The 12,887-nt window shown below is 42.9% G+C and overlaps 3 protein-coding genes across 15 annotated transcripts in view; 2 read left to right on the top strand and 1 right to left on the bottom strand.

Annotated features, from left to right (window-relative positions):
* The window catches only part of MASTL (microtubule associated serine/threonine kinase like), a 34,385-nt gene extending 28,779 nt beyond the window's left edge, over positions 1-5,606 (bottom strand). For all 4 annotated transcript variants that reach the window (XM_059404118.1, XM_059404120.1, XM_059404119.1 and 1 more), the window contains exons 1-2: positions 5,342-5,606; positions 2,390-2,527 (exon numbers count right to left, since the gene is read on the bottom strand). In XM_059404118.1, the coding sequence (XP_059260101.1) occupies positions 2,390-2,527; positions 5,342-5,527 (324 nt within the window). In that variant the 5' untranslated portion in view covers positions 5,528-5,606. The remainder of the gene's footprint in view (positions 1-2,389; positions 2,528-5,341) is intronic.
* Positions 1-5,652, top strand: part of ACBD5 (acyl-CoA binding domain containing 5) — a 94,250-nt gene extending 88,598 nt beyond the window's left edge. For all 9 annotated transcript variants that reach the window (XM_059404131.1, XM_059404130.1, XM_059404126.1 and 6 more), the window contains one exon: positions 5,518-5,652. In XM_059404131.1, coding sequence (XP_059260114.1) covers positions 5,518-5,611 — 94 coding nt within the window. In that variant the 3' untranslated portion in view covers positions 5,612-5,652. The remainder of the gene's footprint in view (positions 1-5,517) is intronic.
* Positions 5,653-6,640: 988 nt separating this feature from the next.
* Positions 6,641-12,887, top strand: part of YME1L1 (YME1 like 1 ATPase) — a 50,866-nt gene continuing 44,619 nt past the window's right edge. For both annotated transcript variants that reach the window (XM_059404123.1, XM_059404122.1), the window contains exon 1: positions 6,641-6,723. In XM_059404123.1, coding sequence (XP_059260106.1) covers positions 6,691-6,723 — 33 coding nt within the window. In that variant the 5' untranslated portion in view covers positions 6,641-6,690. The remainder of the gene's footprint in view (positions 6,724-12,887) is intronic.

Genomic DNA, 12,887 nt, shown 5'->3' with positions numbered 1-12,887 from the left:
TCGTTGGACTGTTGTTTATTTTATTTTATTTTTTTGAGTATTGTCTAGAATAGTCAAAGAACCCAAACCAACTCATTAATAGGGCGTTTGTTATAAAAATTATGGAATTCCTTAATAAATCCATATAATTCTGTGTAGCCATTAGAAAGGATGTGGTCACCAGTATAGAACAATAGTATAATATGATCATAATTCATGTACTTAAACTGTGTAAAAAAACTTTTATTGATCCTGAATTAGTCCAAATGAAAAAAAAGTGCTCACCACTCTCCTAGAAAAACCTCTTATTCTCCAAAGTTTTCTAGTCTTCCCATTTAATCTTTGAAGTCACATTTAATGTCAGTCTAAATATACTCATAGATTTTCTGAAAGGCTAAAAATGGATATAACCATGAGGTACCAAAAGAGTTTTAGACTCTATTTTTATAATCTACCCTGAATTTTCAGGTGTACAGCTTGAAGCTGGATATCATGTTCTGTTCAGTTTCAAGCTTTTGATACAGCAAAAAGTTGAAGTGTCCCACAATTATATTCCACAGACTTACAGAAAGCTTTAGCATATCAAGGATAAAGGTATTCCACTCCTGAAGGCAAATCATTATGATGAAATGAACATTCTGTTGATAAACTACAAATTCAGGGCCAAAAAACTACATCCTAAGGCCAACCATCCATAGAAAACCATTTGTGCATACTGAACAGAAGCTATTGGAGACGCTAAACATTTAATCCACACTACCTCAGGAGTCAGATCTCTATAATTTGTAGTTAAAATATCCTCACCAATTCTCGCTCCTGCAAATTCTTCATTAGAAATGAAAAACAAGCAACTCTCAAAGTCCGCCTGCTCAAAATCCACCACTTCCCAATACTTGCCTTATTATACACCAAACTTTATAGTATTCCTAGTATATATCCTTTACTTACCAAATATTTTTAGCACTATGTGTCAGATATTATTCTACATGCTTTATATTTACCTATTAAAATTTTATAACAACCTTTGAGGTAGGTGCTATTATTATCTCCATTTTGCAGATGAGGAAACTAACATGGGATAGTTAATTTTATGTCCCATTTGGCCAATCCCTAGTACTCAGAGACTTGGCGAAATATGAACCTAATTGTTGCTCTGAAGTTGTGTTTTAGATGAGATTAACATTTAGGTAAACTTTTTTCTTTTTTTTAAAGATTTTATTTATTTATTTGATAGACAGAGATCACAAGTAGGCAGAGAGGCAGGCAGAGAGAGGGGAGGCGGGAGAAGCAGGTTCCCCGTCGAGCAGAGAGCCCGATGCGGGCCTCCATCCCAGGACCCTGGGATCATGACCTGAGCTGAAGGCAGATGCTTTAACCCACTGAGCAACCCAGGCACCCCACATTTAGGTATACTTTAAGTAAAAGCTGATGACACTTCATAATCTAGGTGGGCCCCATCCAGTCAGTTGAAAGCATCAAAAGAAAAAAAGATCAAGGTGTTTTCCTCCATACCCCCTATCCCCACCCCACCCCAAGGAGAAGGAATTCTGCTTCTACACTGCTTTCAGTCCTGAGTTACAACATCAACTCCCTGGGTCTACAGTCTGCTGGCTTACACTGCAAGATTACAGACTTGCCAACCATGACAATCCCATAGAACAATTCCTTAAATCTCCACCCTACACACACACACACACACACACACACACACTGTTAGTTCTTGGCCAAAGTCATAAAGCTAGTATGTGCAAAAGTTGTAATTCAAACCAAAGTACTCTAAACACAGAGACTGGATTCTTTTTTTTTTTTTTTAATATATATTTTTAAAGATTTATTTATTTATTTGACATAGAGAAAGAGGGAGAGGAAGTGTACAAGCAGGGGGAGCAGCAGGCAGAGGGAGAAAGAGAAGCAGGTTCTCTACTGAGCAGGGAGTATGATGCAGGGCTTGAACCCAGGACCCTGGGATAATGACCTGAGCTGAAGGCAGACACTTAACCCACTGAACCACCGATGCATGCCTTAAAAACTTATTTTGGGGGTCCCTGGGTGGCTCAGGGGGTTGAGCCTCTGCTTTCAGCTCAGGTCGTGATCTCGGGGTCCTGGGATCGAGCCCCGCATCAGGCTCTCTGCTCAGCGGGGAGCCTGCTTCCCCCTCTCTCTGCCTGTCTCTCCGCCTATTTGTGATCTCTCTCTCTGTGAAATAAATAAATAAATAATCTTTAAAAAATTATTTTTAAGTACTCTCTACACCCAGTGAGGGGCTTGACTTCACAACCCTGAGATCAAGGGTTGGATGCTTTCCTGGCTGAGCCAGCCAAGTGCCACCCCTGCCACCTCAACAGTATTCTTAATTCAGTGAATTTGGTGATTGCTAAATGACGAAAAAAATGTAAAATTAATTACTTACCAAGTAGACATTGTTTGCTGACTGTAGGGAATAGTACAAATGGACAATGAAAGGACTTTTGCTTAGGGCTAAGGCATCCCTCTCAGCTTGTACCTGATGAGTCATATTTTTGTTGATCATATCGGCTTTTTTGACAACCTATGGGAGACAACATAACAATATATTCATTTTCTTTTTTTATTACAAGAGTGTTCTCAGGTTTCAGAGTTGCCTTTGTGAAAACAACCAGAGATAGAAAGAACATAGATGTCATTGTCATCGCCCTCAGGAAACGGTCAGAAAAAGAGCTAATATGGTAAACAGAACTAAAATTTCTTCAGAGAACTGCTTATTTTATTTATTTATTTATTTTTTAAAGATTTTATTTATTTATTTGACAGAGAGAGATTACAAGTAGGCAGAGAGGCAGGCAGAGAGAGAGGAGAAAGCAGGCTCCCTGCTGAGCAGAGAGCCCGATGCAGGATGATACAGGACTCGATCCCAGGACCCTGAGATCATGACCTGAGCCAAGGCAGCAGCTTAACCCACTGAGCCACCCAGGCGCCCGAGAACTGCTTATGTTAGCATCAAGTGGCATCGCATCCCTTTTGAGAAGGAACAAGAAGTAAACACATGCTCCCCTAGTGCCCTACATTTTAGTAGAAAAATAGTTCCATCCTACTAGTCTTTTAACAAATTCAAAGGTAGTAATGTTCCTAACAAGCCCCCAGATAATCAGGAACCTAGGCAAAGATAATTAGGAGCTAATAAATTTTCTTTAACTTCTGATTCTTTGATGGGTGGGAATTGAATCAGAAAGAGGAAGAATACTGGAAGTTTGTTTGCCTAAGAAAAAAACCTTAATAGTTAAAACTACTGAAAGTTAACAGTCTCAAATGCAGTCTTACAGAAAATAACAAGAAATGCTCTTTTCAAGTTGACAGGTAACTGGTACAGAAGCAAAACTGTAGTATAATCTATATTAAGATTGGAGCACTAAACTGAACAGACAGTAACATTGAGATCAATTGTCAGAAAGATTACTAAAAGACATATTTCTTCCAGGGACTCATTAAGAGTAATAAAATCAATATTAATGTGTATAATTAATACACCATAAATTCCAGCCTTATATACTTTCCATAAGAAAACTGAGGGAAATTGACAAAGCCAGTCTGTAACATGATTTTACCTGTCATTCCACTAGATTGGAAGCTCTGTGAACGCATGTTTGTGTGCAACACTGGACCCTAGACCCTACACACAAAGGGGATACTCAACAAACATTCATCGAAAAAATGAATTGGTATTTTTATTTCGACAACTAATAATGACTGATTAGGAAACAGAGTAGAAAGAAAAGCAAAAAACTGGTGGAACATATGAAGCAAGGAAGAATTAATTTCAATGGAGTGGGTCTTAAAGGTCAGGTAAGGTTTGAAGAGGAGTGAAGCGATATTTGGGACTCCCAGGACTCCGGGATCAAGACCTGAGCGCTCAACTGACTGAGACATTTAGGCGCCCTATGATTGTTTTTCTAAGAAGTTTGGACTTTAGCTTGCAAGTCACAGCCTAAGGAGTGGATGAAAAAAGTAGCGATTCTACTTAGGGGTTTACTCCAATAGTCTAGGTATGTAAATGAAGGTCTGATGAATCTCAAAAACACTGGTAAAAACAAAACCAAAAAACCTAGATGCAAAAGACTATCTGTTGTAAGATTCCATTTACATGCAATGTAGAGAAAAGGCAAATCTGTAGAAATAGAAAGTAGATTGCTGGTATCCTGGGGCCAGGGGTGTTAAGGGGGAGGTACTGAAGACAGGCAGCAGATCTTTTTAGAGTGATGGATATATTCTAAAATCGGAGAGCGGTGATAGTTACCCAAACTGTAATTTACCAAAAGTACTTTTAAGGAGGAAAGAGGGAGGGAAAGTAGGAGGGAGGAAGAAAAAAACAAAGAAAAAATGAAGTCCTGTATTTGGGTAGTCTTCGGAATGGAAAGGAAGGGATGGTAAGAAGGAATAGGAGATAGAATTGACAGGACTAGCTGAGACACTGGTTATACAAATGAAGTAGAAGAAAGTTAAAATGACTCAAGTTTCTAGCCTGAATGACAGCGATGAAGGTGATTTTACTAAACGGAGAGAGGAAATACAGAAGATTCAGTGTTGAAGCCTTTAGGCAGAGAGTACTGTTCAAAGTCAGGCAAGTACAATTCCAAGAGACCTGATAGATATTCACATAGCAAGGAAGGTGAAAATGCATCAGCTCTCAGCCTGCCCGTTTCTTTCCTTTCTCATGTTCACTCAGTGCGGAAATTGAGAGTAATCCGAAACTATGGAGTGGGTGAGGACCAAGGGAGGCCAGGAGAGGCTCAAATACACTGAAAGCTCTTGAGTGCTTTCCTAATGATATATGCTGCTGCAAGGATAAAGGAGTGAGATGTTCTAACATGTTTCAGTCTTTATTTTATTTTTTTTTAAGATTTTATTTATTTATCGGGGGGCGGGGAGAGCGAGCACAGGCAGACAGAATGGCAGGCAGAGGCAGAGGGAGAAGCAGGCTCCCTGCTGAGCAAAGAGCCAGATGTGGGACTCGATCCCAGGACGATGGGATCATGACCTGAGCCGAAGGCAGCCGCTTAACCAACTGAGCCACCCAGGCGTCCCACATGTTTCAGTCTTTAAATAATTGTTTCAAATTTAATGTTTCGAACTTAATCCCGGTAAAGATCAAGATGGTAAACATGATTCAGAAATCCTGGCTTCTCCTCAGCATTGGCGGAGTGAAAGGAAGGGAAGGGCGGGGCAGAGGCGAGACACCCAGCCTGCCGGCGCTCAAGTCACCCCAAGTAAGAAGTCATGTCACAGCGCTCTATAGGCTCCTGCGGCCCTGGGGCCTGCCCAACCCGGAGGCAGGAAAGAGGGCCGAAGGTCCGGACTCTTTCCCTTTCTTTTCTCCCCGACTTCTTACCTTCACTGCGTACAACTTGCCGCCTTTCTGCCCGAGATACACTTTCCCAAAGGCGCCACGGCTGATGGGCTTCACTATGGTGAATTCCTCAATGGAGGGAGGTCTTGGCACTGGGATCCTATTCACGCACTCTCCTGTAACCGCGTCTTCTTCACACTCCTTCTCGCTTCCCGCAGTGGGATCCATCGTAAGCCAGCCCGGATAGAAGCCTGCAGCATCAGCCAAGGCCCCTTTGCGAGCCACAACTCCCGCCAACTGAGTTCAAAGTAAGACCCCGCCCACGCACTCCGCCGTCAGTGACGCCACCGCGTTGCGGCGCTCGCCGCGCCGAGCCCAGCGCAGCCCCGCCCCCAGCGCAGCCCCGCCCCCGTCGTCTCTGGTTTGTAGGCGCGGGCGGGGACCTTGGGAAATTCTCCAACCAACCACAGACTCTTCGAGGGCGGGGACCGCGGCCCAATCACTTCTTTTGTAATAATGGGGGAAGCACAGTTTTTGGTCTACAAGAGAAAGGGGCTACTCGGACTGGAATCTCGATCGCAGACCTGAGGTTTCTCCTGACTATCCAGTCGAGGTTGACGGGACCCTGCCCTCGTCTCACTTTTGCTTTCTTTGTTTGGTTTTTACTCCTTCGCGACCTCGCACCCTGGCGGGAAATGTCAGCCAGTTTGGTCTGGCTAGTGCAAATCCGAGAATGTGGAGAAACTGGATGAGCAGGAAGCCGGTGGCTGGCCCTGTCATCCGACATAGAAACACGATGTAACTTGCCGGACTGAAGCGGATTAGAACGAACAGGAAGAATTTTCGATTTATTGTGGGGAAGATAAAGAGCACCAAATCGTAGCAAAAGAGGGAGGTGATAGTTACCCAAACTATCGTACCGTCCGGCCCCGTCGGAAAAGGAGACTAGACTGGAAAGTTTGATAAATTCGGTGTACAAAGAAAGACTTAAGAGGGTCGATGCCGTCGCCCCTTAAGAAAGAAATACGGCCAGAGAGCTTGGGGATCCCGCACTTGTATCATTCAACGTGGACATCAGCTAGTTTCGGGGCCAGGGGACCTCAGCTGCGGCAGTAGATACGTCAGTCCGGGAAAAGGGAAGCGGCAGACGTACGCCCCCGAGCATTGCCCACCTGCCCCGGAAGTACTGGTGCGTTGGAACCTTACCTTCCGGGGCAGATTGTCGTTGCAGCAGCTGTGAGAAGGGGAAGCCATTTTCTGTTTCTAGGAAGAGTAAGGGGTAAGGGGAGAGGGGAAAAGAAAAGGAAAGAAGGGCTCAGCACCTCCCCGCCGAGCCGTGGACAGAGGGGCACTTTCGGCAGGCTGGCGAGGTAGCTGAGAGCCCGGAGGAGATGTTTTCCCTGTCGAGTACGGTGCAGCCCCAGGTGAGTCTGGCATCGGTCCCTTTTTTCCTCCCTTCTTGCCCGCGGCTGTTTGCCGTTTGCGTTCTGTAGAAGCTGTTTCTCGTTTGGGATCCTAGGAGGGAAGCCATCTACCCAAAGCGAGTCCTAGGATTGAGAAGGGATCCGCGGCTACGCTGAGAGTAGAAGGCGGACGCTGTAGTAGAGATCGGTATGATGGAGACCTTGGTTGATAGCGTGATAGCGTGGAATTTTTCCTAGAGAATCCATTAGGCATTGTTCAGCGCCGGACATTCTGGGGTGGGGGGTGCGGAGTGAGGATGGAAACGCCTTTGCCTTAGATGTAAAGGGAACAAGTAATGTTTTCTATCTTATCACCTCTCCGGAGATTTACTGTAACAACCCCGATACCCAATTCTTTCTTTCCTTTTTAAATGGAATTTAACTCAAACACGTTGTAATAATTTGAGTACCACGAATGCTTGCTTGCTTGCTTGCTTTTTTTTTTTTTCTTTGTTTGGGCCAGAAAAGACCAATAAACACATTTTTAAGTTATTGACTGCTTGCGTTACTATTTTTGTTTAGCCCCTGTCCCGTTTTTTTCATAAAGCAAAAGATAGGGCAGAAAAAAAGATTCCCAGGGTTCTTAATTATCTTCTTTCAGGAGTAATCACTTGTGACAATGTTTTGTCTTTGGTTCATTTAATCATCTTTTTTGGATGGTAACATTTTGATAGGGTTTTTGTTTGTTTGTTTGTTTGTTTTGTTTTTTGGGGGGGAGTTCTCAGTTTTGCAAATAAACAGGTTTTGGACATATTTAGATTTTAAAATAATTTTAATACTTTCAAGTTTCAGGAACGTATAATTACGTTCCTTTGTGTAATCCCACTCTCTTGGTTTTTTGTTTGTTTGTTTTTTGGCTAGTACTGGCTGGATAATTGAAAATGAAGTGATTAGCTATTTATTGAGTATCAGTAATGTGCCTGTCAGGTGGAGAAGACAAATGTGGAATCCTGATGGACATATGAAGAAAAATGGAATGGGAGTTAGCCAGGTAAAGAGTGAATGGAAGAAAACAGTTATCCCAGGTATCTGCAGGTCCTGAGATAAGGAAGAGCTTAGCTGATTGGGGGAACAAAAATAAGGCCAGCGTGGCTAGAATGTAGTGATTAAATGGTGTGATGACAGAAATGAGGTGGGGGAGAAGCAGTGAGGCAAATCATAGAGGAAGTTATAATAAGGTAACTTACCTTTTTTTTTTTTTTTAAGATTTTATATATTTATTTGAGAAAGAGTGAGAGAAAGGGGGAGGGACAGAGGAAGAAGGAGAAGCAGTCACCCCCACCAAGCAGGGAGTTGAGTAGGGAGCCCTGCCATTGGAGGCAGGGCTTGATCCAATCCAGGGCTCCATCCCAAGACCCTGGGATCATGACCTGAGCTGAAGGCAGATGCTTAACTGTCTGCTTATCCAACTGAGCCACCCAAGCACCCCTAATAAGATGGGACTTTGGATTTCATTTTAAGTTTATTGGGAACCATTGGATGTTTTTAAGCACAGAATGCTATGATCAGATTTACATTTTCAGTAGATCACTCTGGCTTCTGTGGAGAATTAGAAGGGCAAGAGCGGAGGTGTTTTCAGTTAAGGATGTTATTGCAGTAATCCTGGAGGGGGGTAATGTACCACTAAAGTGGGGACAGTGGTTATGGAAAGAAGGGGATGAGTTAGGTTTTGTTTTTTGTTTTTTTGGTTTTTTTTAGAATTTTTATTTATTTGACAGCACAAGCAGGTGGAGTAGCAAATAGGAGAGAGAGAAGCAGGCTCCCTGCTGAGCAAGGAGCCAGATGTGGGACTCCATCCCAGGACCCTGGGTTCATGACCTGAGCTAAAGGCAGTCGCTTAACCAACTTGCCCCACGAGTTAGGGATTTTTTGGTTTGTTTTGTTTTGTACAAGGAGTAGAATTTAATGAGAGATTGGATATGACGGATGATGGAAAGAGATGTTTCTGGTTTGATCAGCCAGATGCATGGAAATGTTATTTACCAATATGACAGTGTCCGTGTAACCAAATTCAAGGGGTTTGCCACTTGAGATGCATCAAGTTGAACACAACTCAAGGAACTGTTGAAAACAAAGGACTTGATTACTTCTTACAAGTAAGGGGACAGACGGCGCTCTGTGGGATTAGTATAGGGAAGCTTTTATTCAGTGTGTTAGGGGGTGGGGCAGGGAGCACTTCAAGTCAGTTGCTCAGGCCCAGCATGTCAGCATGCTATTGCACACATTGTATGTTCAAAAAAATGGTGAGAAGTTCAGCCTCTAGGGGATCTTGGCATTATCATGTGCTAAAGGTAACTTCAGGACAGCTCAGAGGGGCTTCAGGGAGACCCACCTAGCAAGGGGCTCACATAAGGGGCTGTCAAGGAGACACACCTGGCAAGGGGCTCCCAGGTGAAATATGTCTCCTTGGCTGGAATTGTTGGTTCTATAAAACAAAACATATTCCTTCCCTGCCTTTGTCCCTTTCCTTCCTCTCTTCTAATAGCTTTCTACCCTCTTACTTGAGTAACTTCCTATTGCATCCTAGCTTACATCTAGAGGAATCCTACCAGTTATTTGAAAAAGAAGTCTGACTTGGCCTGTTGGAAACAATATTAAACCCTTTAAAACTGAAGTTCAAGAAGTTTGTATCAAGAAGACTCAATTTTAGGAGATTTATCATCAGCTGGATGGAGAGTTAGGGGTACATGATGTTGGTAGAGATGGTGAAGGTATTTTGTGTACTGTAGGCAAGCTTAACTGGGCTCACAGAACCCTTACACATTTTACGCTGTGAAAGATGGTAAGCATTTGTAATTCCTGGCTGCTTAATCGGTGGAATATGCCTGAATTTAAACTGTGAAGTAAGGAAAGGTACAAAAAGTTAACTTTTTCATTGAGAAGAGATCAAACCATCTTTTAGTGATTTTTTTTTTAAGATTTTATTTATTTACTTGACAGAGATCACAAGTAGGCAGAGAGGAAGGGAAGAAGGCTCCCTGCTGAACAGAGAGCCTGATTCAGGGCTTGATCCCAGGACCCAGGGATCATGACCTGAGCTGAAGGCAGAGGCTTTAACCCACTGAGCCACCCAGGCGCCTCCATCTTTTAGTAACTTAAATCCATTTTTGAATGAGAAGCGCTATAACTAATTGAAATAAAGCTTTTCAAAGAAATAGGCAGAAAATACGTATCTTAAAATAATTTTGTTCCTGTAGTTTTAAAAGAGCTTATTGTTTCTTTCTCATCCTAAAAATAATACATGCTCACTGCCAAAAATGCTGAAAAGAATACAGATAAGAAAATAAAAATCCGGAGCACCTGGGTGGCTCAGTTGGTTGAGAGGACTTCAGCTCAGGTCATGATCCCAGGGTCCTGGGATCAAGCCCCACATTGGGCTCCTTGCTCAGTGGGGAGCCTGCTTCTTCCTCTGCCTGCTACTCCTGCTTGTGCGCTCGCGCTCTCTCTCTCTCTCTCTCTCTGTCAAATAAATAAATAAATATATTTTTTAAAAACTCCATAATTTCATGGTGCAGACATTGTATTTTAGAATATATTCCTTCATACTTCTTACCTCGATACAAATATGTGTACGCATGCTTTTTTAAAAAAAGATGTAGTTTTACATTTAACAATTTTTTAAAAGATTTTATTTATTTATTTGACAGAGAGAGATCACAAATAGGCAGAGGGCAGGTAGAGAAAGAGGGGGAAGCAGGCTCCCTGCTGAGCAGAGAGCCTGATGTGGGGCTGGATCCTAGGACCCTGAGATTGCGACCTGAACTGAAGGCAGAGGCCTAACTCACTGAGCCACCCAGGCGCCCTTACATTTAACAATTTTTTTAAATTTTACAACATATTGTCAATTTATTTCTGTTTCAGTAAAAGTCTAATTGGAATCTGGAGTCAGCGTATCTTGGTTAGAATCTTTGTTCATACACTTGACTTGTTGAGTGTGACTTTGAACGTGTCCCTAAGCCTGTCTAAATTCTTAAATGAGAAGTAAAAATATTGTTTATGCCTGTTTTAAGGATTAAATGAGATGTTATAAATGAAGCGCATAGTACAAAACCTGGCAGACAAGCATGCCCTGAAGATACTGTGGGTTTGGTTCAAGACTACCACATTAAATAAAGCAAGTATTAACAATAACAAAAGTCAAATGAATTTTTGGATTTCCCAGTGCATCTAAAAGTTATGTTTGCACTATACTATGATCTATTAAAAACAATGAAACGATGTTATACTTTAATTAAAAAATACCTCATTGTTGAAAAATGCTAACCATCACCTATGCTTTTTATTTTTTTTTAAAGATTTATTTATTTGACAGAGACACAGAGAGAGGGAACACAAGCAGCGGGAGTGGAAGAGGGAGAAGCAGGCTTCCCGTCAAACAGGGAGCCCAATGCGGGGTTCCATCCTAGGACCCAGCAGATGCTTAATAACTGAGCCACCCAGGCACCCCTGTCCCTGTGTTTTTTAAATTTTTTTATTTTTTGTTTGTTTTTAAAGATTTTGTTTATTTGTCAGAGAGAGGGGGAGAGAGAGCACAGGCCGGGGTGGAGGCAGGCTTCTTGCCGAGCAGAGAGCCAGATGTGGGATCATGACCTGAGCCAAAGGCAGACACTTAACTGAATGAGCCACCCAGGTGTCCTGTGCCCTTTTTTTTTTTCCCCCTAAAGATGTATTTTAGAGATAGAGTGTACACACACACACACATACACACACGCACACACGGGAGCAGAGGGAGACGGAAAGGGAATCTCAAGCAGACTCCCTGCTGGGTGTGGAACCCCATCCTGGGCTCCCATCTCTTGATCCTGAGATCCTGACCCGAGCAGAAATCAAGAGTTGGACACTTAACCTACTGAGCCATCCAGGCTCGCCTATCATCTGTGCGTTCATAATCTTTTTGCGGATGGAGGGTCTTGCCTCACAATTGTTGGCTGGTGACTGATCATGGTAGTGACTGCCGAAGGTGAGAGGTGGCTGTGGCAATTTCTTAAAATAAGACAACACTGAAGTTTGCAATATCGATGGACTCTTCCTTTCATGAATGATCTCTCTGTCGGATGTGGTGCTATTTGATAGCATTTGACCCACAGTAGAACTTCTTTCATTATTGAACTGAATCATCTCAAACCCTGCGCTTCCTTATCAACTCAGTTTATGTAATACTCCAAATTTTTTGTCATTTCAATAGCCTTCACAGAATCTTCACCAAGAGTACATATCATCTCCAGAAACCACTTTTTTGGGGCACATGGGTGGCTCAGTTGGTTAAGCATCTGCCTTTGGTTCAGGTCATGATCCCAGGGTCCTGGGATCGAGCCCCAAATTGGGCTTCCTGCTCAGCGGGGAGCCTGCTTCTCCCTGTCCTTCTGCTTCTGCTCCCAGCTTGTGGCTTGTGTGCCCTCTCTCAATCGCATGCTCGCTCACACACACTCTCTCTCAAATAAATAAAATCTTAAAAAGAACCCACTCTCTTGGCTCATCTATAAGAAGCAACTCATCCGTGTTAGTGGGATCATGGAATTGCAGTGCTTTCCTCACATCTTCAGGGTCTGCTTCTAGTTCTCGCTATTTCCACCACATTTACAGTTACTTTCTCCAGTGAAGTCTTGACCCCCTCAAAGTCAGCCCGTGAGGTTTGGAATCCGTTTCTTCCAAACCCCTGTTAATGTTGATATTTTTACCTCTTCCTGTGAAAATGTTCTTAATGCCATCTGAAATGGTGAATCCTTTTCCAGAAGGTGTTGAGTTTACTTTGCCCAGATCCATCAGAAGAATCACACTCTGTAGCAGCTGTAGTCTTTATAAAATGTATTTTTTTTAAAAAAGATTTTATTTATTTATTTGACAGACAGTGATCACAAGTAGGCAGAGAGGCAGGCAGAGAGAGAGGGGGAAGCAAGCTCCCCGTCGAGCAGAGAGCCCGATGTGGGGCTCGATCCCAGAACCCCAGGATCATGACCCAAGCTGAAGGCAGAGGCTTAACCCACTGAGCCACCCAGGCACCCCAAAATGTATTTCTTTAATAAGACTTGAGAGTATAAATTGCTTCTGACCCATGGGCTGTAGAATGAATGTTGTGTTAGCAGACGGGAAAGCAACATTAATCTGGTTGTACACATCCAGTAGAG

The sequence above is a fragment of the Mustela nigripes genome, chromosome 6, assembly GCF_022355385.1.
Source record: "Mustela nigripes isolate SB6536 chromosome 6, MUSNIG.SB6536, whole genome shotgun sequence".
In the NCBI taxonomy this organism is placed as follows: domain Eukaryota; kingdom Metazoa; phylum Chordata; class Mammalia; order Carnivora; family Mustelidae; genus Mustela; species Mustela nigripes.
The sequence above is the reverse complement of the archived record's forward strand: the minus strand, read 5'-3'. Positions and strand labels throughout refer to the sequence as shown.